Source organism: Diabrotica undecimpunctata, chromosome 4 (assembly GCF_040954645.1).
Source record: "Diabrotica undecimpunctata isolate CICGRU chromosome 4, icDiaUnde3, whole genome shotgun sequence".
In the NCBI taxonomy this organism is placed as follows: Eukaryota; Metazoa; Arthropoda; class Insecta; order Coleoptera; family Chrysomelidae; genus Diabrotica; species Diabrotica undecimpunctata.
Window position 1 is genome coordinate 125,969,227 of NC_092806.1, and position 27,700 is coordinate 125,996,926.

Here is a 27,700-nt window from a genome sequence, read left to right on the forward strand (position 1 = left end):
TTGGTTTCTTCTTTCGTCAATAAGTTCATGGCTGGTTTTGGTTCTTTCTTTTTTGTTTTGATTCTTTTTAGTTTATTTTTAAATTTAGCTACAAGCAAGATGTGGTCGGTGGGAGCATCTGCACCTGCTTATTTCATGCTTTTTCGTACGCTGCATTAAAACTTATAGATTTCTATAGAACTGTTAAATCTGAGTATCGGGTTTATCATTTGTTGGAGCATAGACTTGTAGAATATTTATGTTGATTGGGTTTCCTTACAGTTGTATCAGTAGCATATGATCTAAGTGACGGACTACATTTGTAACAAGTTTTTTCTATAGCTTCGCTTATTATGATTCCGACACCATCCCAGTGATGTTTCTGATTTTTACCTGAGTAATATATTACCTTCTTGTTAATGTTCATTTTTCCTGAATCAGGCCATCTCATCTCGCCAGTTCCGAGGATATCCATATTTAACCTGTTTATTTCTTGGGTCGTGTTGTGTATTCTACCTGTCTCGAACTAGCTTCTAATATTCCAGGTGCTGATCTGAATAATTGGCTTATTTTGAGGTTTTTCCACCTTTGGGTGTGTCCTAGCACTCTTCGTGGAGATTCTTACCACTCCCTGACTATCTAAGGTCTGCCACGGACTTGGGACCAAATATGTGTTTGTACTTTGCATAGTCATTGTTCTTGGGAGATAGTGTGGTAGTTTCCCCCTGCTTTCTACACTTTTATAGCCGGTTGAATCGATATTTGATTACCGCCTATAAATGAGTGATCTCAAACCTCTGGGAATAATTTTCCTCCAGCCTTGAATCACTAATGATATAGCTACTGCCCTATGCCATATCCTCAGTTGGTCCACGGGTGCTTATTTGGTTAGAATTTATTCCCACCGGTTCTACATATGTGTAGGACATTTAGCTGGGTCGGATACGGAGCTGCATTCTTAAGGTTGATTTACTATAGATCTTTTTAATTAGATTGATATATCGTTGATCTACTCTGGCATTTCACAAGGCAGAAATTATTGGGTTTGTTTGAATAGTATCACACGCCTTCTTGAAATCTACAAAAGCCAACCATAAAGGTATATCATTAGTAATCAGGTAATTATTTCTCTTTTCTATTATGACTGTGTGTAGCTGTTCTATTGTACTCTAATGATTTCTGAATCTTACCTGCTCTTTTGGTTGGTATAGCTCAAATTTCCATTCTAGTCTATTTCTATTACTCTCATAAAAAGCTTGTGTGTTTAAGACTTATCAGTTGGTAATTTTCCAGATCTTCTGGATCACCTTTTTGTATATCAGTATGACTAATTCTCTTCCCTATTCTTCTGGAATATTTTCTTCTGTTAGACATCTGATAAATAGATTTACCAGTTTGTTTTTTTTAGTTCCATGGTATTTTCGTTGAACATCTCAGGTAAAATCTCATCGTCCAATGCAGCTTTATTATTTTTTATTTGTTGGAATGCATGCATAATCGATTTCTTCTACTTGAATGTCGGGTATTTCTTCAGAGTTGACATTTATTTTGCATACATTTGGATTATTTTTAGCGGATATATCTTAGATAATTGTATCACGAGATATGCCACTCTCATCACAAATAGATAATCAAAAATCTGAACTCTAACAAACTTCGCAACAAGTAGGTTTCAGAAAACAATTGTGAGAAAATACAATGCATGCCGTTCATGTGCTTGTAACTATTCAGCTCTCCCAGCCGCTTCGCCTCAGCTCACTCTCTCCCTCTCTCTCTCTCTCTCTCACGGCGCTAAGACCGTAGGTATATAATAAAAGCCTAACCTTATATAGTGTATGCAGTATTGTCAATATACTTCAGTTATTAATTATCACCGAGTTATTACCACAGTAATATCTTGAAAGGCGGCATTGAATGTTACAACTAAAAATAGCATTTAACTTTAGTCTGATATATATTTATTTCCTTTAATAAACCATCATTGCATGCATATTTTCTATACAAAATAGTTTCGATGTAAAGAAAATAAAAATAATACTGTAGCCTGAATTTAAAGCTTAAAAACTCAACGTTAAAATATTGACCATAGACACCATAAAAATAAACATATATGTATGAAAATTAGGTATCAAAAACTAAAATTTACCTTTTACTGAAATAAATATTTGTAAAATATGTACTTATCCCAATAAATGAACATTTGTATTTAAAAATTAGTACTCATTTAAAGCCAATCAATAAACTATTTCCTGGGGTAGCCAGCGCGTTGACTCTTTATTAACACTCTCTATCTATATTTTAAGATAAGAGATTATAGTAGCTTAGTCGCATATTCGACACCTTTCAGGTTAAGGGTTAAAGAAGAACTTTTGATTATTTACATAGTAAAAGCTACATTGTATTAATTTTCAATGACTAAAGGAATATCTAAAAATTCTATATTGTGAGTATTAAAAAATAATCAAAGTTCTTTTTCTTATTTTTAGATATAACGAAATACCTATGAAAAAGCTTTTGTGATAATAAAAAAATCTTAAAAACAAATGAATGGACGTTTTTTTATTATGTGAATGGTTGTTTGTATTTTTGTCGTTTTTATCTCATATATGAAAGGTACTAATGATTTATCTTTAGTGGATAAATTTAAAAATGTACATATTAGTATATACGTGTAGTATTTATTATTATTATATTATAAGTATTATATTTCTGTTTAAATTTATTTAGATACATATTTTTTGTGTGTAAGAAATTCGATCCAATAAACTCCCGTTATTTCCGATGTGCCTTTTATTTCTATGAATATTACTAACATTACAAAGTTCTAATAAATTATGAGATACCTACCCAGACAACTAAGCATAGCAGCAAGGGAATAAAGTTTAGATTTAATACTGAGAATGCTGAAGATATAAATAAATGTCCGCCCCGAATAAGGTTGTAACCCTCAATATTTGTGAATCGGTGTTATTAGCGGAATAAGGTTGTAATAATTATTTCTGTTATACTGGTATACAATTTGCCGCCAAAAATCACTTCATTTCATGTTTATGAGAGCATTCAAGTCGAGCTGCGGCGAATAAGGTTGTAACACCATTAGAAATATTAGACATGGCGGATGAAACATGTGTTAATGTGAGTGTGGCCACAGAAAAACAATTAAATAAATCTCGAAAAAGAAAAATTAGGCTTAGTGAGTTAAAGGACAATCAAAGAAAAACCCTACGGGACACTGGGAAGCAACATGATACAATGAAAGAAAGTCAAATAGCTCGAATATTCGATCCTTACAGTATTCTTAATCCTGTCACTTTGATAGTGAAGACTATTAGTCAGCGTCTTTGGCTCCTTGATTTAGATTGCGATGCAACTCCACCTTTGGAAATTACTTCAAGGTGGGAACAATTTAAAATTGAACTGCCTATACTGTCTAAGTTTACTATACCTCGTCATATTTCTTTAAATGAATTATTTTCTGTGAGCTTCATGGGTTTTGTGACGCATCTTTACGTGGATCTTCTGCTGTTACATACCTTCGTGTTTGTTATGATACAGGAGTCATCAAAACTTATTTTCTTTTAGCCCGCACAAAGGTATCTCCTACCAGGGTACAAACTATTCCTCGTCTTGAGCTCAATGGAGCAGTAATTCTTAGTAAATTATTATCTTATATACTGCAGACTCTCACTATACCGTTTAGTAGAATTTACGCATGTTCAGATTCGACTGTTGTTCTTCATTGGATTAATTCACAGATATATAAATGGAAAACCTTCGTCAGTAACAGAATTTCTTATATTCAAGACAGGATAGCTTCAAAACACTGGCGATATATTCCTTCTTCATTAAATAATGCGGATCACGGATCCCGTGGACTTTTCCCTGAGGATTTCTTAAATACTCCTGCTTGGTGGGTGGGTCCGGAGTTTCTTCGCACTACTGAAGATAACTGGACATTCTCCTTGCCCGATTCTATTGAACATAACTTAGAATTAAAACAGAAGAGTTGTCTTTTATCTTTTCCATCTGATGAATTTGTCGATAATCTCTGTAATCGATTTTCTTTCTTTTCAAAATTAAAACGTATCTTTTCCTATGTTCTTAGATTCGTTGGTAACCTAAAATCAGCCAATCAACGAACAGTTGGAAGGCTTTCTATTCAGGAGCAAAGTAACGCCTCTAATCAACTAATTAGATTAGTGCAACAAAGATATTTGAAGGAAGAACTAGAACAGGTTAAGGGTAATACTATAAAATTCAAATATTTGAAAAAATTAAATCCCTTCTTCGATTCACATGATCTAAGAGTGGGCGGAAGACTTAGCCAGTCAGAATTAGCGTATGACAAGCGCTTTCCTCTTCTTTTACCTTCCAAAGGTAATTTTATCAAATTACTTCTTTCGGAAGTTCATATTGTACATCTACATGCAGGCATTCAAGGTACGCACTTCGCCTTGTCACAAAACTTTTGCTATAGAATTGGTATCTGAACTTAGTACCGAGGCATTTTTAGCCACATTCAGACGTTTTATAGCACGTCGAGAACGTTGCTCTGTTGTCTATTCTGATTGCCGAACAAATTCTGTAGGAGCAAAATCCTATTTAGAAGACATTAAGTAACATTTTGATAAAAACGACGTCATTACATGTCATTTAAATCCTCCTGCAGCTTCCCATTTTGGTGGATTGTTTGAAGCGGGTATAAAAAGCGTAAAAACACATGTGTCTAGAGTCATAGGCGAACAGGTTTTAACCTATGAAGAATTCAATACATTACTCATACAAATAGAGGTTGTCTTAAATAGTCGTCCCTTATGTCCTGTCAGTAATGATCCAAATGATTTTTCAGTTTTAACACCTGGTCATTTTCTTACACTAGAGCCTTTAAAGATAATTCCCGATCGGGACTACAGTGATGTTCATAGTTCATGTTCAATAGTCGTTGGCAATTGCTGCAACGATTACATGCAGACTTTTGGCAAAGATTGAGCAGAGAATATTTACATACTCTTCATCAACGCACGAAGTGGCATAAGAATGAGGGTAATCCTAATATAGGTACACTCGTACTAATGCGTAATGAGACCAAGCCTCCCTTACAATGGCTAATGGGTCGAATTAAAACGACATACAAACCGCGAAAGGTGAACTTCGACCTTTGGTGAAGCTATGCCCTCTGCCTTATATTGACTAAAAATGCAAATATGCATTTTGGTGGGTGGGAATGTTACGTCCCTCCACACATATTCTTATTTTTTATTAAGTGTTTATTATTTTATTTTATATTTAATTCTTTAATTGACGTGTGTGTATGTCTCATATACGTAACCATGATACGGCCCTGTACACAACCCCTATGAGACTTAAGAGAAGCGAAAGCTACAAGACGACACGCACCTCAGTCACAGTCTTGTATAGATAAGCGCGATACACTCCAGTTTTTTGTGTAAACTTAACTACGCAACTTTAAGAAGATTCTGCACCCTGAGTTCTCCCAGTGCACTGTGGAAGAAGCAGAAGTGTTAGTTCAACATCACAGGTACCGTAATTTGATTGCATATACACACAATATTAATATTAATTGATAAATTTTACATATAACTTATTTTCGTATAAAAATAATACAAACACCTAAATAAACAATTATGAACGAGTGTTTCTCTTATAGAATTTACATTTGTACAATAGGTTAGCTGATTGTTGTGTCTATGAGATGGTAAGGTAAAGACGTAAACAAAATAATTCAATCCTAAAAAAATAATGAAATAACGAAGCCGCTGGAATTGTGGAATTTTCAGTAGACAGTAGATAGCCCAAAATTTTAGTGTTGCCAGTAAGTCACTTTCTTTAATTATTCGACTATAACATTATTTTCGAGTTTAATCTTGATTTTCTCCTGTAGCATTCAATTGATATTTCTATTTTTTGTTGGTTGATATTTTAAAATTAGAAATAATACAATTAACATTTTTTCTATGAAAAATTTATTTTATATTAACAGAAATTCATAACACATTCGGTAAAAATAGCGAACTATGAAACAACACACACTAACTGATCGATTCATACATCATTCACCAAGTCTTTCACAGCATCAGTCCAATGAGGAAGTTGTATACAAGAACTTGAAATAATTTTCCAACATAAAATTGCTACATAGATGCCAAATTGCATTGTTTTAAATTGGAAAAGAAACCTCCGTCATCAAGGCTACTCAACAGGAAATCTGTACCTCCCGACGAAATAACATCACATATTTACACTAGAATGTATATAAAACTTATGGAAAATCACTAATTTAATTTTCTTTCTTTTGTTGTTCTGACTGTTGTTGTTGTTGTTCCTGTTGTTGATTGCTGCTACTGCTTGATGATTCTCTTTCAGCAGCCATCTGAAAATGAAAAAAGTATATTTACCAATCATTAATTCATAATTGGCGAATTGTTGGTACTGCAGACAATGTAATAGAATGATATTTTCATTGAAAACAAAATTTTGATTGTCAAAGTTTCATAACTTTCTTTAACATTATAATTTTATTCAATTGCACTGATGGATCATGCGTTGAAGGTGTTGTGAGTATAATCTAAATGATTTAAGACAGTTTTACATTATGCTATTTTCATGCTAGGCAAGAGCCATGCAAGACAGATCATGGAACTGCGCATGCCCACGGGCTATTTCCATGCAATTCCTGTGCTAGACGAAAAATTAGAACATGTTCTATTTTTCATGCTATTTTCTTGCAATTTATCGTTAAAATTCATGTTGCCAACATAACAATTTATAATAGATTACAGAATAAAACATAACCTTATCTCTATCTTTAGCGTATATCATTAATTGCCCTACACACAATGGGAATAAATTGAGATATAGCTGATTCTGATACTCTAAAATTGTATAGTTATTCCACTAATAATTTTCCAACATAAACATGTCTTATTCTGGTATCAAAGAGACCGCCTTTCAAATCAAGGTTGTCAGACATATTTCCTAAAATTCCTAAGGTTATATTTAAAAAATATTCTCTATTTTCTATTCGTTATTATTCAATTGCTAGTCAACGAACGACACTCTTAAAAAATAATATGAACTTATTCTCAAAAATATATATATAAATTAATTAACTAGGTACTAATATTTCCATGGACTCTTCACTAATGAATTAAAGCAACCGTGAACTTTGTATATATTACTTATATTCTAAGTAATTTTCGAATATTGGCAACATTGTAGTCTGGAGAGAATTTGAACGTTCGACGTTGCCCTGTTGGTGAATTTAGCGGTAATACTTTTATAGATATAATGATCGACTTTTAAGAAATCAGACAACTTTTAAGAATCCAAGTTCTCAAAAACGGTTTCAAGAATTGTATTATTTTTTTCCAAATTTCATTGATTTTATACCTTACCTGGAAACATGAAAAATTGCAGATATATTAATAATGGTATTAAGGTTATATTCACTAATTTTAAACTCATGCATTATGGCAACAGCGCGAAGCGCAAACCAATAAATTCTAATGAACACCTGTTGTCTGCTATGCGATACCCTAAAATATTTCCTATTGCAGAGGCGGAGGCTTATAAGGTATAGGTAATATAAGTTATAAGTAATATTATATTTTTCTAGGATGGCATTTTTTAAGATGCATCAACTTCTGTGTTATCAATAAATAATGACAATTATGTTAATGACAGCTCTGAATTAAAAAATAAAGATTTGCACGTACAATCCCAAAGAATAGTTTTAAATATGTATGAGTGTTTGAAAAAAGAAAATATTGGGATGGCTGATAATGCAATTGTTTCGAGAATTCATGTATTAAAAAAATCGGGTATAAGACGATATATACAATTATTAAATTAGGCACAGTTACAGATCATTCCTTAAAACGAAAGCGACCAAATAAAAAATTGGGTAGGATTGACACTGCTGCAAAAGACGTTATTCAGCGAACAGTTTACAATTTTACAGGCACACTGACGATTCTTTTCAGTCCTTCTAATTAATTTCTTTACAGCTATCGCGATGCATCTTGAACACTAGTATTCATTATTATACAGTGTGTCGCATTTAAGATGAAGACAACTCTATATATCAGCTACTAAAATACATACAGATTTGACATTTTGCACAGTCATACATGTTGTTAGTGCACATTTTTTTAAGATAGTCATCTGAAATTTAAATTTTAAACGCGGCTTACTGCGAATCCACAAACAGGGTAAATTTTCGATATTTTGCTTCGCGTTAGAGAAATCGGAAAAACTTATTTGGAAAAGTTGTTCCACTTATTGTAAACGCACATACCAAATTTCATGACAAAATTCGCAATTTTAGTTTTTCAGTATTATTTGTAATCTCGATCCTAAATCTACAATTGGCTGTCTAAAGATGCATCTCGGGACAGCCAACTGTCCGTTTTAGAATCCTGACTACAATTGAAGAGCTTATTTCCAAAGTGTCTTACATCCATATAATGAAATCCATGAAATTACAGATTTTCATACAAATTTAACATACAAATTATACAATTTTACAATTTTCATATGCACTTTTAAATGGTAAATAAGAAGTTGTTTTGGTACATATAACTTTATTCTAGACTTGAAGAAATCTATAAAGTTTAAAAAAAGAAAATTTAAAAAATCGAAATTTTGGATTTAAGACACTGGAAATAAGCTCTTCAATTAATGAAAAAAGTAAAAGTGCGAATTTTGACATAAAACTTTGTTATGTGGGGTTAAAATAATATTTGGAACATCTTTTCCAAATAACTTTTTCAGATATCTCTAACTCGAAGCAAAATATTGAAGATTCACCCTGTTTGTGCATTAACAGTAGGCCGTGTTTAAAAATTAAATTTCAGTTGACTATCTTAATTGCTGGATAGACAATGTTTTAAAATTTTCTGACAGAATGAGCCATTATTTACAGATAATTGTAAAAAAATATTATGGTTTATGTAAAAACTAAATAATAAGTCCAATATTCTTATAAATCACTAAAATTAACAAGCTTTAATTTGAAAGAATTAATTTGTTATTTATTCGGTGTTGTGAGCCCGCTCCCATTTGAAAAAAAAACTGATTCTGTCCTTTGAAGAGTCCTATTCAAAAATGCCCCGTTTAAACAAATCGAAGGTTGAAGGGTGCCGGACATTTTTGCCGGAAACAATTCAAATTCAAAAGATCACCTTTTTCTGCTACGGAAAATATTGCTCCGATTTCTCACCAAAATCAATGTTGATACTTTAGTTTAGATACTCTTGAATCTCAAAAATACTCATTTACATATTTTTCAAGCCTCGAAAATGCATATTAGGTATCGCATTTTTCGGATTTTAAATCGCTTATATCTCCAAAACTATTAACTTTTGAGAAAAATGACATAGATCTTATTTAGAGTCACCCAAAAACCTAAAAATATTTTTTGGAGCACAAAAGGTGATATTTTGAATTTGTTTAAAAAATTGTTTAAACAATTTCTGCCCAAAAATTGAGAAATTTTCCTGAATATAATTATGTAAAAATTAATAAAAATTATATGATTTTTCTTGAAATATGCGTTTGATAACTGATCCCTTTTCTTAATTTCCACGCCAATGGTCGGCATCGACATCAAAGAACCTCAAAAGCCGACGCTTGGCAAATTGACAATGGAAAAAGTATACATTAGAGATCGAAACGTTTCACCAGTTGCCAGATACCTTAAAGTTATAATTAATTTTGTCCTTGATGGAATGCACTGGCGAAAATTGGTATCTCTTTTCTGAATTAAGGGATTAATTTTTTCCAGGAGCTTAAGGAAAGTGGACTCGTTCATTCGAAGAAAGTTTTTAAAACTTTGAAGATCTCTAGCATCCAAGAACTCTTGGGGTAACTTCAAATTTCCCAGTCCTGCATTCAACCAAGGTTTGACCCAGCATTTTCTAGGTTTTCTTTTTTTATTATTTTTCATGATTGTTGCTACAACAGCAATATTCAACAAATAACAATGTTTGCTTTTCTTTGGTTGACATCCTTCACCCTTTTAATAACCATAAATAGTGTATATTTATTTATTATATTATTTATTTTAGTACTTAATTATATTTATTTAAAATAAAATAACCTCAAATTGATAAATATTTTCTCTGTTGGCAACAATGAAAGTGGGATCTAAAATTGCACAGAAATATCTCTGATGTAAAAAGGTCAAGCTAGGCAAGAGATGTGCCATGCAAGACGGACTTGCATAGCATGAGACTTGCATAGCCTAGATGTAAAGCTGCCTTTATAAAAAGTTGGATGATGAGTGTTCAAACTTACAAAATATAAAATTCTTACCTTTTTGTAAGCCATTTCGAACAATTTAAGTGATGATTGTTGTAAGGTGGTTGTAGCTTTGCGGATTTCTTCAGGATCTGTCTCATCTTTTTTAGTTAATAAATCTCTAACTTTAGTAATTTCTTCTTTTAACTTGTCGCATTCTTCCTTTGGTAACTGATCTTTGTATTCTTCCATCTTAGTCTCGGTTTCATGTAAAATGCCTAAAATAAAATAAAAGTATTAATCAGTATATTAAAAAAATTGTCTACTATCACTTATAAAAAAATGCTTTTTTGCCTGTCAATGACAACAAAAAGTTAATGTTTATAAATGTATCACAATAAAATCTAAAAATCGCACATCATCAACAGCAACCGCTGGCAAACATTAATTACATAAACACTTAAATTGATAGATTTAAAAGCTTGCTGAAGAATTAAGTGATTTGTTCTATTATAGACTGCAAATAGTGAAAGTGATATTCCGAGTACATCTGACATCAGAAAGTACAATGTGAGAAACAATATATGTCCAGGGCACGCTTAAAAAAAAATTGAAATGTAAATATATATCAACATCCTGACGAAAGATATTATATATATACCCTATATAAAAAATAATATTGACGAAGTCAGTTCAAAAAGTTGACTGCATTAAAAACAAGTGATTTGGATACAAGCCTAGAAAATCAGAAAGCTTTTTAAATACAGAGATGTGCAGATTTGTTTGTGAATCTTCGAATGATTTACAAACAAATAAGATCACTTTTTGTTCTTAATACAAAAGAACTATTTCAACATTATGGTCTCAGTATCTATTATTATTATTCCCTACATTGCATTAATTTAAAAAGGGATAAAAAATAGATCAATTATTTACCAAATTTCTTTTGAAACTGTAATAAGATGTGTGGATGATAATATGATTTTATATTTATTGACCACTTCATTACCTTCAGCTTGATTTACTGCTTCAACTCTATCTTTCTTGACCTTGTCCTGTTGTGCATATTGTTCAGCATTTTTGACCATATTTTCGATTTCATCCTTGCTCAAACCACCAGAAGATTGAATTACAATTTGTTGTTCTTTTCCGGTTCCCTTGTCTCTAGCTGATACGTGTACAATGCCGTTAGCGTCGATATCGAAAGTTACTTCAATTTGTGGTACACCACGAGGAGCTGGAGGAATACCGATGAGGGAGAATTGGCCAAGAAGCTTGTTGTCTGTTGCCATTTCACGTTCGCCTTGGTGGACTTTAATTTCTACTTGAGTTTGACCATCAGCAGCTGTTGAGAATACTTGACTCTTCTTGGTAGGGATTGTAGTATTTCTATAAAGCAAATAAATTTCAATTAAAAAAAATATTGGACCGGTTAACTCAGGCGGTAGAGTGCCTGACTCACACAGTATAGATATTTTTAAAATATCTACAGGCCCTAGATCGACTCAGCCTGAATAAAATGAGTACCTTAGGTAAAACCAGCGGTAATAATGGGCGGTTGAAGTGTAGCACTGGTCCTGCTAGCTTCCTTGTATACCGTAGACCCACGAGTAGCAGACTACCCCGCTATACTCCCAAGCTGCGATAGCGGTATAAAGGGAGACTATTATGATTAAATAAGTTTTTTAATAACTTAAAAACATTATCACGGTGGTGTTCATCATGTGAGCATTTCCCTCTCAAACGACAAATGCTATTAAATTTTTACAATGTTAACATATGAGGAGCCAGGGGGAAAAACAATCATAGTCCACTTTTGGTCGAAATTGAGATGACTAAGTTTTCTAGTGATGAATTATATGGAGTAATATATTACGGAGTAAAAGGGAAAAACATTTACAGTCCTTTTATTACAAATGTTAAATGAAACGGTGTACTGGGGAAGAACCATCATAGTCCGCGCACTGCGAGGGAATAACCGTTAGGGTCCGAAGGCGCCCCTCTCTGTCTGAACAGGTCGGGTCGATTTCAGCATTTCTGTGATTCTCTTTTTAAGTTTAGCGACTTCGTTGGTGTGTTCTAGTTTGCCAGTTGGTACTATTTAAACACTAGTAAAGTAGTGAGTACTTACTGATTAATAAAATGGAAAGTAGTGCTAGCGATTGTAGTGATATAGATGTGGGGATTGCTGCTAAAAAAAGAAGAAAAACAGGCCGTGTTCGTGACGTTATGAAACTTCTGAGAGCCACCACTCATGAGGTAGGGCCAGATTGCAACTGCCACCGTTTTCGTTGTTTTGGGAACGTCAATGAAGCCGAAAGGCGACGCTTTTTGACTCACTTCAATGAACTTGCTAACTACGACGATCAGAATCGGTATTTAGGTGGTCTGATAACCGTTCTCCCAGTTATACGTCGACGATTTCGAGTGGGTACAGGGACACCTAATCTTGCTTCTTATTCCTATCGTGTTAGTAGTGACCCTGATGGAGACTTTCGTGATGTGCATGTATGTTTCAAAGCATTCTTATCCATTCATGGAATTTCTGCTTTCCGAGTGTAAAGAATTCGAGAATCACTGGCCTCAACTGGCACCGTACCATTAGATGCTTCAGGAAAACACGGAAATAGGCCCCACAACATTTCTGAAGATACTATCGTCAAAGTGACAGAATTTATTGGTTCCTTGAAAAGAAGGAAAATCGCATTACTCCCGAAAAAAAAAAGTAAGAAAACTTATCTCCCTGAAGAACTCAACATAACTAAGTTACATACTATGTACTTGTGACGAATCGGTAGCAAAAAAGGGGCTGACGATGTGTGTTCGACGATTCATCACTTTGTGTATAATGTACTGTCAGGTCAGGTTCAAAATTTGATGATATTTTGTGACTCTTGTGGAGTTCAAAATAAAAATTACACAGTTTTTCGATTCCTTCATTATCTAGTTCAGACCGAACGCTTATAAGGAAACTCCGGATGATTGGGTAGAAGTCCTCCGCAACAGCAGAGTGAAACTGAAACCGTTCCAAGTGGTAGACTCTGGGAAAGATATCAAATTTCTGAATTGGACTAAGCATTTCTCCAACAAGTATCCCAAGAAATGCCCAATGCCTACGAAACCTATTCGAGTGTTGGAAATCAGGAAAAATAGCCCTCAATTTATCTTTCACAAGAATACCTATTCTGAGTTATTTGCAAGCTCGCGGTTTTAATGCAAAGTTAAACGAAACCCGAAAAGAAATTTAAGGAAAGCTCATAATATCACAACTCCGGAAGTTACTAGCCACAATCATCCCAAGCTTTTTGCAACATCCCACTTCCGGTCAAAGCTGCTAAGTTACAATATCTTGACCAAATATTTGGGAAATGTAAACTCTAGAAAGTTCTACACTGATTTACAAGGTACTGAACAGGATAAAAGCTTGGAGGAAGAAACATTTTGTGACGCAGAAGCTTGAAGGTACTGGTGAAGAACGTTCATGGTCCACCAGCACACTCAATTTTTTGTATGATGTTTAGTATTACTACACACCATTATTATTTTATTAATATTGCAGATATAAACTCAGATAATCTATTAGACCAACTTTAATAATAAAATAAAAATTATGAAACTCAATTCACACAGATAGATGTTTCTCCCTTTCAAATTTAGCACTTAGTTTTAGTATGAAAACTCAGGCATTGAAGCGAAGAAACCAAAGTAGAGATAACAAAACTGCAAAATTTATCGGCTAAATGGCTGCAAATCAAAATTGTCCTTGGATAACACAATTACACAAGTGCAACCTTAAGCCCATTTGGACTTATGCGATCCAGCTATGGGGCACCACCAGTGTCAAATATAAGCATCTTAACAGATTTCAAAATAAGGTTCTGCATGCCATAGTCAATACGCCATATTATGTCTCCAACGAGGTGATTCAGCACATCCCCTTAGAATCCGTCAAAGCCATACAAGAGGCTTCTTTGACGGAGAGCAAAATAAAAAGAAATTTAGGGAAACTGTAACATGTGATTAAGAAATTTGAGGAAATTAAGAGTATTAGGATTAATTAAGAATATTAAGAAATGTGAGGAGCAGATAGATGAAACTCAGTTTTGCTTCAGAGGAGGCATGGGTACAAGAGAGGTATTATTTGCGTTGACGGTACTCTTGCAGAAATGTCGGGAATATAACAAGAGTGCATATGTATGCTTCATAGACTTTAGGAAGGCCTTTGACCGAGTGCAGCATATGAAGTTGATAGATGAATTAAAAAACATCAATTTAGACAAAAAAGACATTGAGTTTATTAAGGCTATATACTGGAACCAGAAAGCAGTAGTAAAGGTGAACGATATAGAAACAAATAATATACCGATTGCGAGAGGGGTTAGGCAAGGATGCGTCTTGTCTCTGACGCTTTTCAACGTGTACTCACAGGTCATATTCAGAAAAGCCTTATGGGAAAGAAAAGAGGGAATAAGAATTGGTGGAGAAATCATAAACACCATGAGATTTGCAGATGACACGGTAATTATGGCTGAGAGTATAGAAGAACTACAAACTTTACTAGATGCAATAAATAGTGAATGCATTCAAATGTGACTTGACATCAACACAGATAAGACCAAATTTATAATAGTATCAAGGAGTCCAATAAATAATGAACAACTAACTCTTGGTGGACAGCAAATAGAGAAAGTGACAAAATATAAATATCTGGGAGCTTACATCAACACAGAATTAGATCCAGACCAAGAGATCAGGGTACGAATAGAAATGGCAAGAGCAGCGTTCTTAAAATTCAAGCAATTGTTCTGTGACAAAAATCTGAATACTGAGCTGAAACTGAGGTTTCTTGAATGTTGCGTCTGGTCGCAACTATTGTACGGGGTAGAAACATGGACATTAAAAGCGGTAATAGTTAAGAAGCTTGAAGCCTTTGAACTTTGGATATACCGGAGAATGTTGAGAATTCCATGGACTGCCAGGGTCACCAATGAGGAAGTGCTGAGAAGGATGGGTCGAGACAAAAAATTGTTGAGAAAAATAAAAGTACGCAAGACTGCATACCGTGGACACATACTGAGAAATGATAAATATAGTCTTCTGCAGGTCATCATGCAGGGTAGAGTCGATGGCAAAAAGGGAATAGGTAGAAAGAGGAAGTCATGGCTGCAAAATATTCGAGACTGGACAAACATGACTGTAGACGAATTATTCCACGTTGCAAAAGACAGAAAGGCTTTTAAAAATGTGGTCGCCAACCTCCGTTATTGGGGACGGCATAAGAAGAAGAAGTAACGTGTCGATTTTTTGACACATTACAATCCTAATGTGCTGACCGGACAAATGTGCACGACGTTTCTGAAGTGCATAGACTGAAAAGAATACTGCCGTCCGACTTGCCTTCAGGTCCCAATCAAACTTAATAAAGTGTATTGACTAATAAAATCTAAATTTTAATTTAGTTTACAGAGCTTACTGAAGTAACTCTATACATATCAGTATATTTAACAAAATAAATGCTTATTGTCCATGGGGACAGATTGCTGTATTCAATGGAGTTAAATAAAAAAAACTGGTATGTGTTCCCTGTACTGTACTCATGTTATAAAAATAGAAACCCCAAAAATATCTATTGCAAATGAATCAAATATTTGTATAACAAACACACATTTTATGTGCAAAGTTAATGTTATAAACCTTAATTAGTATCTCAACATGAAAAGAAAATAGTTCAATGGGTGCTTTAAATTTACGAAATTAACACTGAGCAAAATTCTCACGAGTGACAAATGTTACTTCATAAAATCTTTATCTTACCTATTAATGAGTCTAGTAAATACGCCTCCAAGAGTCTCAATACCCAAAGATAAAGGAGTTACATCTAATAGAAGGACATCTGTTACATCACCAGCCAAAACACCACCTTGGACAGCAGCGCCTACGGCTACCGCCTCATCTGGATTGACAGCTCTACTAGGTTGTTTTCCAAAGATATCTTGAACTGTACTCTGTACTTTTGGCATCCTAGTCATACCACCAACTAATAGAACTTCACCTTAAAAATAAATATTTTATTAATAAAAAAAGATATTACAAAAAATCTAGTTAACTTACCAACATCTGTTTTAGAAACCTCAGCATCCTTCAGAGCCTTTTGGCAGGGATTGATGGTTCTCTTAATTAGATCACCAACTAGACTTTCAAATTTAGATCGAGACAATTTGAGATTCATATGTTTTGGACCAGATGCATCCATTGTCAAATAGGGAAGATTAATGTCTGTTTGAAGAGAAGAAGATAATTCAATTTTAGCTTTTTCTGCAGCTTCTTTAAGTCGTTGCATTGCCATTGGATCTTTAGTTATATCAATTCCCTGTTCTTTCTTGAATTCAGAAACAAGATGGTTGACCAGGACATTGTCAAAATCTTCACCTCCAAGGAAAGTGTCTCCATTGGTTGATTTTACTTCAAAAACGCCCTTTTGGATTTCCAGGATAGATATATCGAAGGTACCACCTCCCAAATCATAAACAGCAATACTAAAATGTAGATACCATGGTTACTATATAGTACAGTATTATTATAACTCATTATACTTACACTTTATCTTCTGTTTTGTCCATGCCATAAGCTAAAGCTGCAGCTGTGGGTTCATTTATGACTCTCAAAACATTAAGGCCAGAAATTTGTCCAGCATCTTTGGTAGCCTGACGTTGTGAGTCATTGAAGTAGGCAGGTACTGTGATTACAGCATTCTTTACTTTGGTGTTTAAGTACGCTTCTGCAGTTTCCTTCATCTTAACCAAAACAAATGCTCCTATCTGACTAGGAGAATACATTTTTCCATCGCTTCCTTGTACCCAAGCATCACCATTTGATGCTTTAACTATTTTGTAGGATAAAGTTTTCCTAAAAGGAATAATATGCAATAAAATGACATTAAACGGAAATAAACTAGAAATTACAATAGATTTGAATTTTTTACAAAAAAAAAAAACACTAAACTTTTGACAAGTGCGGTAAAAACAAGAAACATAGCATATCTTCCATCCACAAATCAACTATACTAAACATACATACATATCTTTCTGTGCTATGCATGTTCTAATTAATACTTGAATGTTAAGTAAGTAAGTAAGTAAGTAAGTAAGTAAGTAATAAGTAAGAGTAAGAAAGCAGGTGTGAATATATCATTCTTTGGATATCCAGAACTTAATCTTGAGAAGAATCTGATTGAAGAACAAAAGGTGATAAGATATGGTTATACATCTACTACTTATGAATGACATCATTGAACAGAGAATAACTTGCTATAATGATAGCCCAGTTTCAGTAATAGAGGTAATACCTTAAGGAGAAGATTCTACAAAGTTGTTGCATTATTTGTAAGCAAAAAAGTTACTTACATATCTTTTTTAACTTCGTCATCTTCAAATCTTCTGCCAATCAAACGTTTAGTGGCATAAAATGTATTTGCAGAATTTGTTACAGCCTGTCTCTTAGCAGGCATACCAACTAGACGTTCATTATCCTTACTAAAAGCAACTACTGAAGGTGTTGTTCTGGAACCTTCTGCATTTTCAATAACTTTGGCTTGTTTACCTTCCATAACCGCAACACATGAGTTTGTAGTACCCAAATCAATACCAATAACAGCTCCTTTGATGCCTTCTGATCTAAAAAGTTAATAATGATTATCATGCATGTCGCCTTATTTATTAAGATATACTTACTTGTGTCGTAATTGAATGTCATATTTTGGGTTTAGTGCGTAAAGGGGAGATCTCTGTAAGTAAAAATATGCCAAATCAATATTCAAGTAAGAATAAAAACACACACTATACATATTATATAGGTATGGCGATCAAACTTTTATTTATATTACAGTATTGCCCAAAAGAAACTACTGAAACTGAAAGATAGATGTCTCTTTGTGCGCGCTGTCATATTCAAATTAACTAGTACAGACCTGTCAACTAATCCTTAAACAATTAATTATTAAGACCTAATTGTTAAAAATGGTGTTAAGTGCAGAGGAGAAAGTGTTTCTTGTGGAGCATTATTTTTGCTCATATGGAATCGGCTGACGTAATAATACGTGTGTGATCAACTCACACAACGGTTTAATAAACGTTCTCCAAGTAATGCTGTAATTTTGAAGGTTGTTGACAAGTTTAGAAATACAAGTAATGTATTGTGCCAACGAAAAGGAAACTCAGGGCGTCCCAGGACAGTTAACAACAACGATAACCATGAACATGTTTTTGAGCGAATCTTGGAAAATCCGAAAGCCAGTCAGACAAGAACAGCGTTGCATCTTGGCTTAAAACGAACTTCCTTGCAAAGAATCCTAAAGGAGCTGGGTGCATTTTCGTATGTGATTCAGGTACATCAATAATTACATCCCAGGGATTGTCACAGTAGAGTGGAATATTGTGCCAGAATTCTTGCATTACAGTATCAAAATCCTGAATTTTTGAAAAATATATGGTTTTCAGACGAAGCACATTTTCATTTGTCAGGCCATGTAAATCGTTGCACAAATCGATTTCTGGGCTTTGCCAGACCAGATGAAGTTCAAGAAGTTCCTTTACATAGTGCAAAAGTGAGTGCCTGGTGTGCAGTTTCGGGACACGGAATCATTGGTCCATACTTTATCGAAGAAAATGGTAGGCAAGACACACTTAATCAACAGAGGTACATTCAAATTTTAACACGCTTTATCCCTGATCTACGTCAATTTTGTCGTGCACGTAATTTGGCATTTCGAGACCAATTCTTCCAGCAGGATGGTGCAACTTGCCATACTGCTGTCGCAGTTTGTCAATTTCTTCAGGGACATTTTCCAAACAAATTTAGTTCACGATTTACTGACTTCCCCTATCCTGCACATTCTCCAGACTTAACATATCCAGGCGCACACATTTGGGGCATGACTAAAACTGCCGTTTTTAAACGGGCACCACAAACCATCAATGAGTTAAAGGATGTTATTAGAGCCTTCTTCGCGGACTTGAGACAACCTTTATTCCATAACATTACGAGAAATCAGGAATATTGGTATGAGGTGTGTCTTGAGAGAGAAGGAGCTCATTTAGAACATGTTATAAAGTGTCAATAATATGTATTTTTTTAAACAATAAAATAATTACAAGTTCAGTACTGTTTATTTTGGACTATACTGTATTACACAACTTTTGAAGATAACAATTCTTTTTATTTTTTTTCCATTGTCTCTTTTATTTGCTCCATGGCAGACAGTGAATCTCTGGAACGGTAAATAACTCTCGTAGACAAAAAGGAAAACAAACAAAATGCATTAAGGTTTATTAAAATCAACTGACTAGATCTGGAGATTAACAACTGTCCACCACTTTTAAAAACTTAGTTTTCCTCAAAATCTTTAATTTACGGATCTAGTCGGTTGATTTTATTAAACCTTGATGAATTTTTGTTTGTTTTGGTTTTCTCTATGATAGTTTCCCACAATTTGAACAAAAAAAAAATAATAAAATTTTTGTAACTGAAAAAATTTTTTTGTAACCTTAGCAAAAATTTTTTCTAATCTTCAAAAGTTGTTTAATAATATAAAAGAAGTTTAATTGCCATATATCATAAATAAGATACAAAAAAAAATTGTTGAAAATGTACCATTTTTTAGCATTCTAGACATTAATAATACCTTAAATATATTTGAAAATTTAACAGTTTCTATTTCATTTTGGTGTTAGTCACCTTGTACAAGGGATTCTTTTAGTTTTTTTATAATGGTGTAAAAATTGACTACAATTTTGATGAACTTTGGCAACATGTCATACAAATTTCCATTTAATTCAATATTCTCGTAATTTTTGCAAACAATCTATTTTCTTGTGATGTTTCTGATTTTATCAAATATCTTTTTGGACAAAAACAATGATTATACAATAAACTTTGTTTGACCTTCCAGCTTCTGGATATAGAAGGTAAAATGGCAAATAAAGAATTTGTATTACAATTATTGTGAGAGGTATTTGATAATTATTCTTGAACTTAACTTTTGAAATCAGTGTTTAATTAGTTTTTAATCCTTTGTGGTAATTGCTTCACACCCCTAGTCATTGACATTTATACAAAACTAGCTGTAACCTGGGTGCGTTGCTATGCCATCAACTAAAATTTGAAGGAAAGACATTTTGTTCATTTCGAAAAAATTGTGACATTGTAGCGTTTTGTTTCAATTCGATATTTATTGAAATGCTGTGAGATACACAATATTTCCTGTTTTTCCTTCTGGTTCGCAAACGAATAAATCAGTAGATTTTCCAGAGCACATAGTGAGAAAAATGGATTCTCCAAATTTAATTCACACACTTGCACCGATTGTCCTTGTGCTTTCTTTACAGTCATTGTGAAAGAGAAACATCTGTCGAATGGCATATCTGTCGAGATCATTGGGATATGTGGCAACAGTACGTCTGCACCTTTGTATTTTCCAGTAGAAATTGTCTCGATAACATCATTTTCTTGAGTGAGAGTCTGGTTCCGTTGCAAAGTCGTGGTGAATTTATGTTTCTAAGAGGAATGATGGTTACGCCAATTTTCAATGTAAGAATGTACGGTGGCATGCATGGCAAATCAAGTGAATTCAAGAATTCAGTTGTAATTTCTAGTGATGAGGTCACGAGCGATCCGTTCACAAAGATCTGATCTTTTCGAAGACCCGTGATTGATATAATCACATTCTGTGACCCTATATCGTTCGAATGACCCTATGAATTATGCCTATGAATGGCGCTGTCTAGTGTTTACGAAACGAACTGTGTGATTGCGACACGTTGCTCGGATGCTCGGTCAAATTAATGCATGAACCGCGAACCGCAAAGGATCGTTCAAACGCTGATTTCAGTTTCCAGAACGGCGAAACCCTTACGCTGCAAAACTGTAAAATTATATACATTCGAATTGTCGAGTCAATAGTCCTGTAGTCTGTTCTATTTAAAAATTTATAGGAAATAAAATCCATTTTAAATGTTGCATTATCATTCATTCATGAACATCATATAGAATTTTTAATTTTACAAGTTACTTTTTCAAGTATTTTTTTTTATATTTTAATGATTTCTGAAGATGATTTGAGAAATAAAAATCTTATTGTCAGCCTTAAACTATATTTCATTCTTAAATTTATAGTAACAATATCGAATACTACACGTAAACAACAATATAATTAAAGTCGTTCTAATGAAAGAATCTCTATGAACGGGTCCTTCATTATCATTAATTCATATACTCTCAGAAAGATTCATAAACATATCAATATTAAACTTTACACACTTGACCTTTACACAACAAATTTAATTAGTCATTCATATGAACGGCTCTTTATGAACGGATCATTTTAATGAATGACCTGGAAGACCCGGGTCACCGAAATGAACCAGGTCTTCCCATCACTAGTCATTTCGCCAGGTATTCTATTAAGAATGGTTAAGTTGATGGTGTTGACATTGATTTTTTGGCCGCTAATAGAGCGTATTGAACCACTGATGATTTTTGTTCTGTGCAATTTTTGAGAAAACTTTTTGCACCAATTCATCTATACTTTCTGTGATCTTACAGAAGTTTGCTTACAAGGTGATACACTGTGTAGATTCATCCATTTGCATTTGCCCATTTTCAATATCCATTACTTGTTTTTCAAAATTTCCAGCTGATGCATCCTGTTTTAGTTGTATACTCACGTTGGTTTTCAAAGTCAACTTCTGTAAATGACGCCATGAAACTGATGATTTGAGACATGCATTACGTTCATCATCGGGTGTTGAAAGTGATATAACCGATAGTGTTTGCCGAAAATCACCAAACAATAAAATGAGTGCGCCACCGAAGATCCGTGCGTTTTCTCTCAAATCTCGCAAGGTACGATCAAGCGCTTCCAATGCTTTCTTGTGAGACATTCTACTTTCGTCCCATATGATAATTTGACACATTTTTTTAGTACTTTTCCCATTCCAGAGTTTTTACTGATATTGCGTGTTGGTGCCTTAGTGTTCTGCAAATTCAACAGCAGTTTCAATGCTAAATGCACTGTTCAGCCACCATCCAAAAGAGCTGCCGTAATTCCAGATGATGCAATGGCCAGTGCAATATTATTTTGTGATCGTATGGTTGCCAAAATGAGGGAAAGAAGAAAAGTCTTGCCTGTACCACCTGTATGTAATTCTAGTAGTTTAACTTTTCCACTGGCGCATAACATTCCTTGCGTTTCGTTCCTAAATTTTCAAGGCGCTACAATACATGCAAATTTTATCCATTTTTCTAATGACGACACTTGGATGAAGATTATAATCATTATTACTCTCATAATAGAATGTACAAAGATTTATATCAGCGTGCAGTGTTCGTATTGATCGAGCGGTGCTTATTTGAACATTTTGCAGCCTTTTTTCCAGTTGTTCAGTTGTCTCAGACTAACGAGCCCGAGTAGTACATATTCGATCGGTTTCTAACCTCATTTCTTGTTGTTCAGATGATTCAGACCATAGACATATAATACAAGATAGACTGACTGCTACAATACAGTCGCGTTCCCCCAGTGTGACAGGGAAGAACAGATGCAAAGCAATCCCTGCATCGCTTTTTAATGGGCCAGGATTATCGACCATGTGACCTTATTGGTCATTTAGGTTACATAGTCGATAAACCTGGCAAATTAGAAAGAGATGCAGGGACTGCTTTGCGTCAGTTATCTCTGTCGCATTGGGGGAACGGGCTGGTATTGCAACGATCAGTCTATCTTGTATTATATGTCTATAACGGCATTAACTCGAAGATTTTCCAGCCTCGTTGCTCGTTTGAGGCTAGTAATGTTCTTTTCTTCCGTGCTCGAGGTGTAGATCGGCCAATTGCTTGTCGCTTTGGAGGCATAATTGTACGAGAACGACATAAAAAATGCATTTGAATTTATTAGATGTCAATCAGCAGTCTGAATCTCACAATGTATCAAATCCAATTAAACCGTCTGTTCACACACAGATAGAAACGTTAATATTGCCGGTGATCACCAATTCGCTGAAGAAAATTTGAAGTGAAAAAAAAAACAGCATTCGAGAATTGTTGAAATTGATTTAATTCCACTCATGATGATATCCAATTGAATTCAATTCGATTGAATTATTAATTAATTTAACTCAGAATGAAATGCACAAAACTAATGAAAAACATGTCAAATATAAAAATACGCACAATATTGTCTCTTCAATGCAAGCCAGACATGAATTTCACAATTTACATAAATTCTTATGTCACCCACAACTAGAAACGTCATCATTCGTTCGCTGTTGCCGTTTAAATTCAAACCAGCATGAATTGTCACGGCAATATATGAAATTCATTGGAATGACAGTGGCACCATCTGTCAAAAATTGGTTGTACCAATAAATCTCTTAACATCAGATCCACCAACTATTAGCTTGAATTATAAATTTTTTTTATGAAAATTTACTGCATGGCAGTTTCTATAAATCTGTGCAATAAATAAACTTTGGACGATTTTTGCAAGATCAAGAAAATTTATCAAATCCATTGGCCGGTCATAGTAGAATTTCTATTGTAGGCCTAATCTTTAAAGCATGTAACATGAAATTTCGATTTTGAATTTTGACAATAAATATGCGACATTTGAAATATGTCTAAAAAACACAGAATTTAAACTTTTAAAGTACAAACGATAACATGTCACGGGAAATGTATTCACGAAGGCGGTATCGAGTGGAGTTTGTAGCTGAAGTTGTGTGATTCTGAAAAACAGTTGTGTACTTCTGTAGTCGAAAAAGGAAGATTTCAACGTTTGTAATGTGAAAGTTTAAATTCAGCGTTTTTAGTCATATTTCAAATGCCTCACGTTTGTTCCAAAACTCAAAACCGAAATTTCATACTATAGGTTTCAAAGATTAGGCTCTAAAAATGGAAATTCCATAATGATCGGACAATGAAAGTGAACATTTTTATTGATCTTATGAAAATCGTAAAAGATAGCAAAAATTGTGCAACATTTATTTATTTAACACCTTTATAAAAACTGACTTTATTTGCGGCAAAATACAGCAGATACAAATTTTATTTAAAATTGATTTTGCATGCGTAATTGACATTCAAAAACGCCTGTCGCTTCAAGTGTTGTTTGTAAGAGAATGGTTCATTCTACACAAAAAGTGCTAATAAACATTTTTCTCGATAAATCGATTTTTTTTTTGGTTTCTTCTCTACGAAGGGGGGTTTTAGGAGAAAGCCCAGAGACAGGATGGTAAACTTTTTAGAATATCTTTTGGGGCCCCAAAATTGACATTCTCAGCAAAATTCAGCTTGTTCATACAATTTTTAGAGGTTCAGTGGCATTTTCATCTCTGGCGACTGGAATATATATCTACTACAGTATTTGAAAGTTCACATACTACCCTAAATAACTATTTAATACAACAATTTATTCTGTATTCATATAGTGATTTGCCACAAAGCTATATATTTTTAAATTGAATATACAAAGTTCACAAAAAGTATATTCACAAATTCATTCACATGAATTTATCATATGTTAAAACTCAGGACAAAGTAAAAACTCATATTTTTTTGGTTTTTACAAAAAAAATTGGTGAGCTATGGGTGCCATTTTCCCAGTATGTTTTTCAGCAAAATATGAAAAATGCTCTATATTTGAAAGGTTCAAGATATTTTGTCACTTTTTTTATTCAAAAGATTTCGGAAAAAATGATATTCTTAGTTTGGCAATATGTAAGTTATTTTAATACAGCCTTCCAAATAAATTTCAAAAATGCCAATCTCGATTTTTTTAAATTTTTTTAGCTCTCAGTAAAATCTGAAATACAAACATAACCTAGAACAATTTGGAAAATTCCAGATAATTTATAATTGCAATGGAATCTTCTAGAACAATCAGGAAGCTTCTAGATAATTCTGCATGTGCTTCACTTGGTCTATAAAATAGATGGGTAGTTATGTAGTTGAAATTTCACACACTGCTTGAAATCGTTTTTTTTTAATTTCTGGACTGGTTTTGGAAATTTTTACCAATGTTTTCTGACTGGAGAAACAGAATAAAGAAGGGTCTTGACTCTTTGTATATCCAGAAGAAATTGATTTATACGACTAGCGAAAAACATACTTTCTTCAGGTTGAAGACATGAGTGTTCATTTCAAGACTTTGTTTCAAAGTCAAGATGTTTCCAATGATGACTTTCTGTATTCTTAATGTTTCAACAAAATATTAACAATGGCATCAACTGAATGATTTTGTAGCTAAAGAGGAATAATTATAGTTCCTGTATCAGGCAATTATGGAGGTTGGTACTAGTCCCTAAAAGAAACCCTGGTCAATGAAGTTAAGTCATCAACTGCATTAATACTATTCACAACCACCTATTTTCTATTAGTCAATGATTTTTATAAACAAGATTTTGGATTAACCATAGGCTAACTATCCATTATTTCTGGGATTATCTCTATTGTTAGCAGATATTTTCATGGAGGAATTTGAGCAAAACATTGTATACAAACATGATCAAAAACCCACAGTATGGTGAAGATATGTAGATGTGTTCTCCATTTGGTCTCATGAACTAGAATAATTAAATAATTTTTTTATGGGCACAGTAAAGAAGAATCAATAAATTACACCATTAAAAAAAAACAACTCACTATCTTTTCTGAATGTGTTAATCACAAAGGAGGATACAGGATATGCAACCAAGTCTTCAAAAAACCAACCCACACCAATAGATACCTATTGAAATTACTCACATTACACTCACATCATGACAAATATTAAAAAAACATATTATATAATAATAAAAACCATCGGTATATCACATGAAAAATACCAAAAAAATTGAATTTCAAAATTAAGAATTGGCATATCAAAAAAAAAAAATGGATTTTCTCAACTTCCAATGCAGCAATTTTCTTCATTCTTTCATTTCATTTTTTAATCCCATGTAATATATAGATAATAAATCCCTTAAATAGAGACATCTAAGAAACGCATTACCAAATCCCAAAGATGCCTTTATAAGCCAGTCGTCAGAGACGAAAATGCCACTGAACCTCTAAAAATCATACAAAGAGGCTGAAGTTTGCAGAGAATGTTAATTTTGGGACCCCAAAATTATGCAAAAAAAGTTTACTACTTCTAACCCTCGACTTCCACCTGAAAACACCCCCCTTGTAGAAGTGAAAAACGGAAAGAACTGAGATAATTTTGAACAATGCAGTACCAATTATGCCAATGATTTGTTAAAAAAGTACTTAACATTGTGACAATTTCAGGAACTACTACAGAAAACTATTTACAGAAGACTCATAATGCATAGGTTTAATATCAAAATCTACTTTAAACAAAGACATACTGGTTCAAATCTTTCCAGAGCTACAAAAAGGTCTCAATCGTTTTGGAAATATTACTTAAATGAGTGTAAAACTTCAGTGGGTTCATTGTCTTGGCCAGTAAATTACAAATCCTTCATGTCAATTTAGGGATGCTATGTTAATTATACAATTTTAACAAATTATTCATAAAATACCAGAATGAATTTATTTATTTGGGATATTTTAAACTATTATCATTGTCATATTCAACTCGATCCATCATGTCAGAAGATGGAGATTGGATACCAATGGCTACATTAATTATAAGTAATTTGACCGAATAAAATGTATTAAACTTATTATTTGCCACCAAATAAATATAAATTTACCATTTTTAAAACTAAATTGAGGAGGAATTCAGATATCAGAATGATGTAAAAGTTGTGAAATTCTAGATTAATTAACCTCACTTTTATGATAACGTGATAAAAAATGTATCATAATTCTAATAAAACTTTTTTGTAAAAATAATAGTAATTATGCCCCTTGAAAATCATTATGTAACATCATTGTGGCACTTTATAAATTCTATATAAAAGTAAAATACTTGTCAAAATATCAACTTACATTATTTGAAAAATGGTTAAAATTTCTGTTTCCAGCTTTTTCGAAAGTGATTTTCGAGCAATCAAGGGCTTTCCTGCTAAGGGCGCGAGCGGCAGACAACATTTTACTTTTTTCTTTAAATTCTAAAACCAACACTTTGATCTTCACGTGCAAACGCACAAAATGGTTGATTCATTAAATGGAAAAGAATTAACCGGCTGTCATATGTCATACCAAAGCTGACAGCGGTGCCACGTTTCTATCTAGAAAAGAGCATTTAGTTTATGAGCATTCGAACATGTTTTAAGAAAGTTAAATAAAATGAAAGCTAATGCAATTGATATTATTTTACCATTTTTTCTCTAAGTTTCCTTTTCTTCTTCCTGCTTTCTTGATAGCCCTCTTAGATCTTATTTGACGTTTAGGTAAACCCTTTTTATTTTTCTTGGTGTTCGTATAATATTCTTCAATGATTTATCTCATGCTGTTTTTACTA

At 33.5% G+C, this 27,700-nt stretch overlaps 1 protein-coding gene across 1 annotated transcript; it reads right to left on the minus strand.

The window, feature by feature from the left end:
• Positions 1-6,005: 6,005 nt before the first annotated feature.
• Positions 6,006-27,412, minus strand: Hsc70-5 (Heat shock protein 70 cognate 5). The gene is made up of 9 exons (XM_072530198.1): positions 27,226-27,412; positions 17,970-18,022; positions 17,643-17,912; positions 16,837-17,145; positions 16,351-16,775; positions 16,054-16,291; positions 11,249-11,628; positions 10,315-10,517; positions 6,006-6,370 (listed from the first exon to the last, which is right to left on the minus strand). Exons 1-9 carry the CDS (start codon positions 27,325-27,327, stop codon positions 6,278-6,280), a joined length of 2,073 nt encoding a protein of 690 aa, XP_072386299.1. The 5' UTR covers positions 27,328-27,412; the 3' UTR covers positions 6,006-6,277.
• Between the last annotated feature and the right edge of the window lie 288 nt (positions 27,413-27,700).

Excerpts from the sequence above, each read along its gene's own strand:
- Hsc70-5 (XM_072530198.1), bottom strand. The coding sequence starts at position 27,327 with ATGTTGTCTGCCGCTCGCGCCCTTAGCAGGAAAGCCCTTGATTGCTCG. Across the intron at positions 18,023-27,225 it reads TTAACCATTTTTCAAATAAT|AGATCTCCCCTTTACGCACT; the intron begins GTAAGTTGATAT and ends TTTTACTTACAG. Across the intron at positions 11,629-16,053 it reads TTTACTAGACTCATTAATAG|AAATACTACAATCCCTACCA; the intron begins GTAAGATAAAGA and ends TTTGCTTTATAG.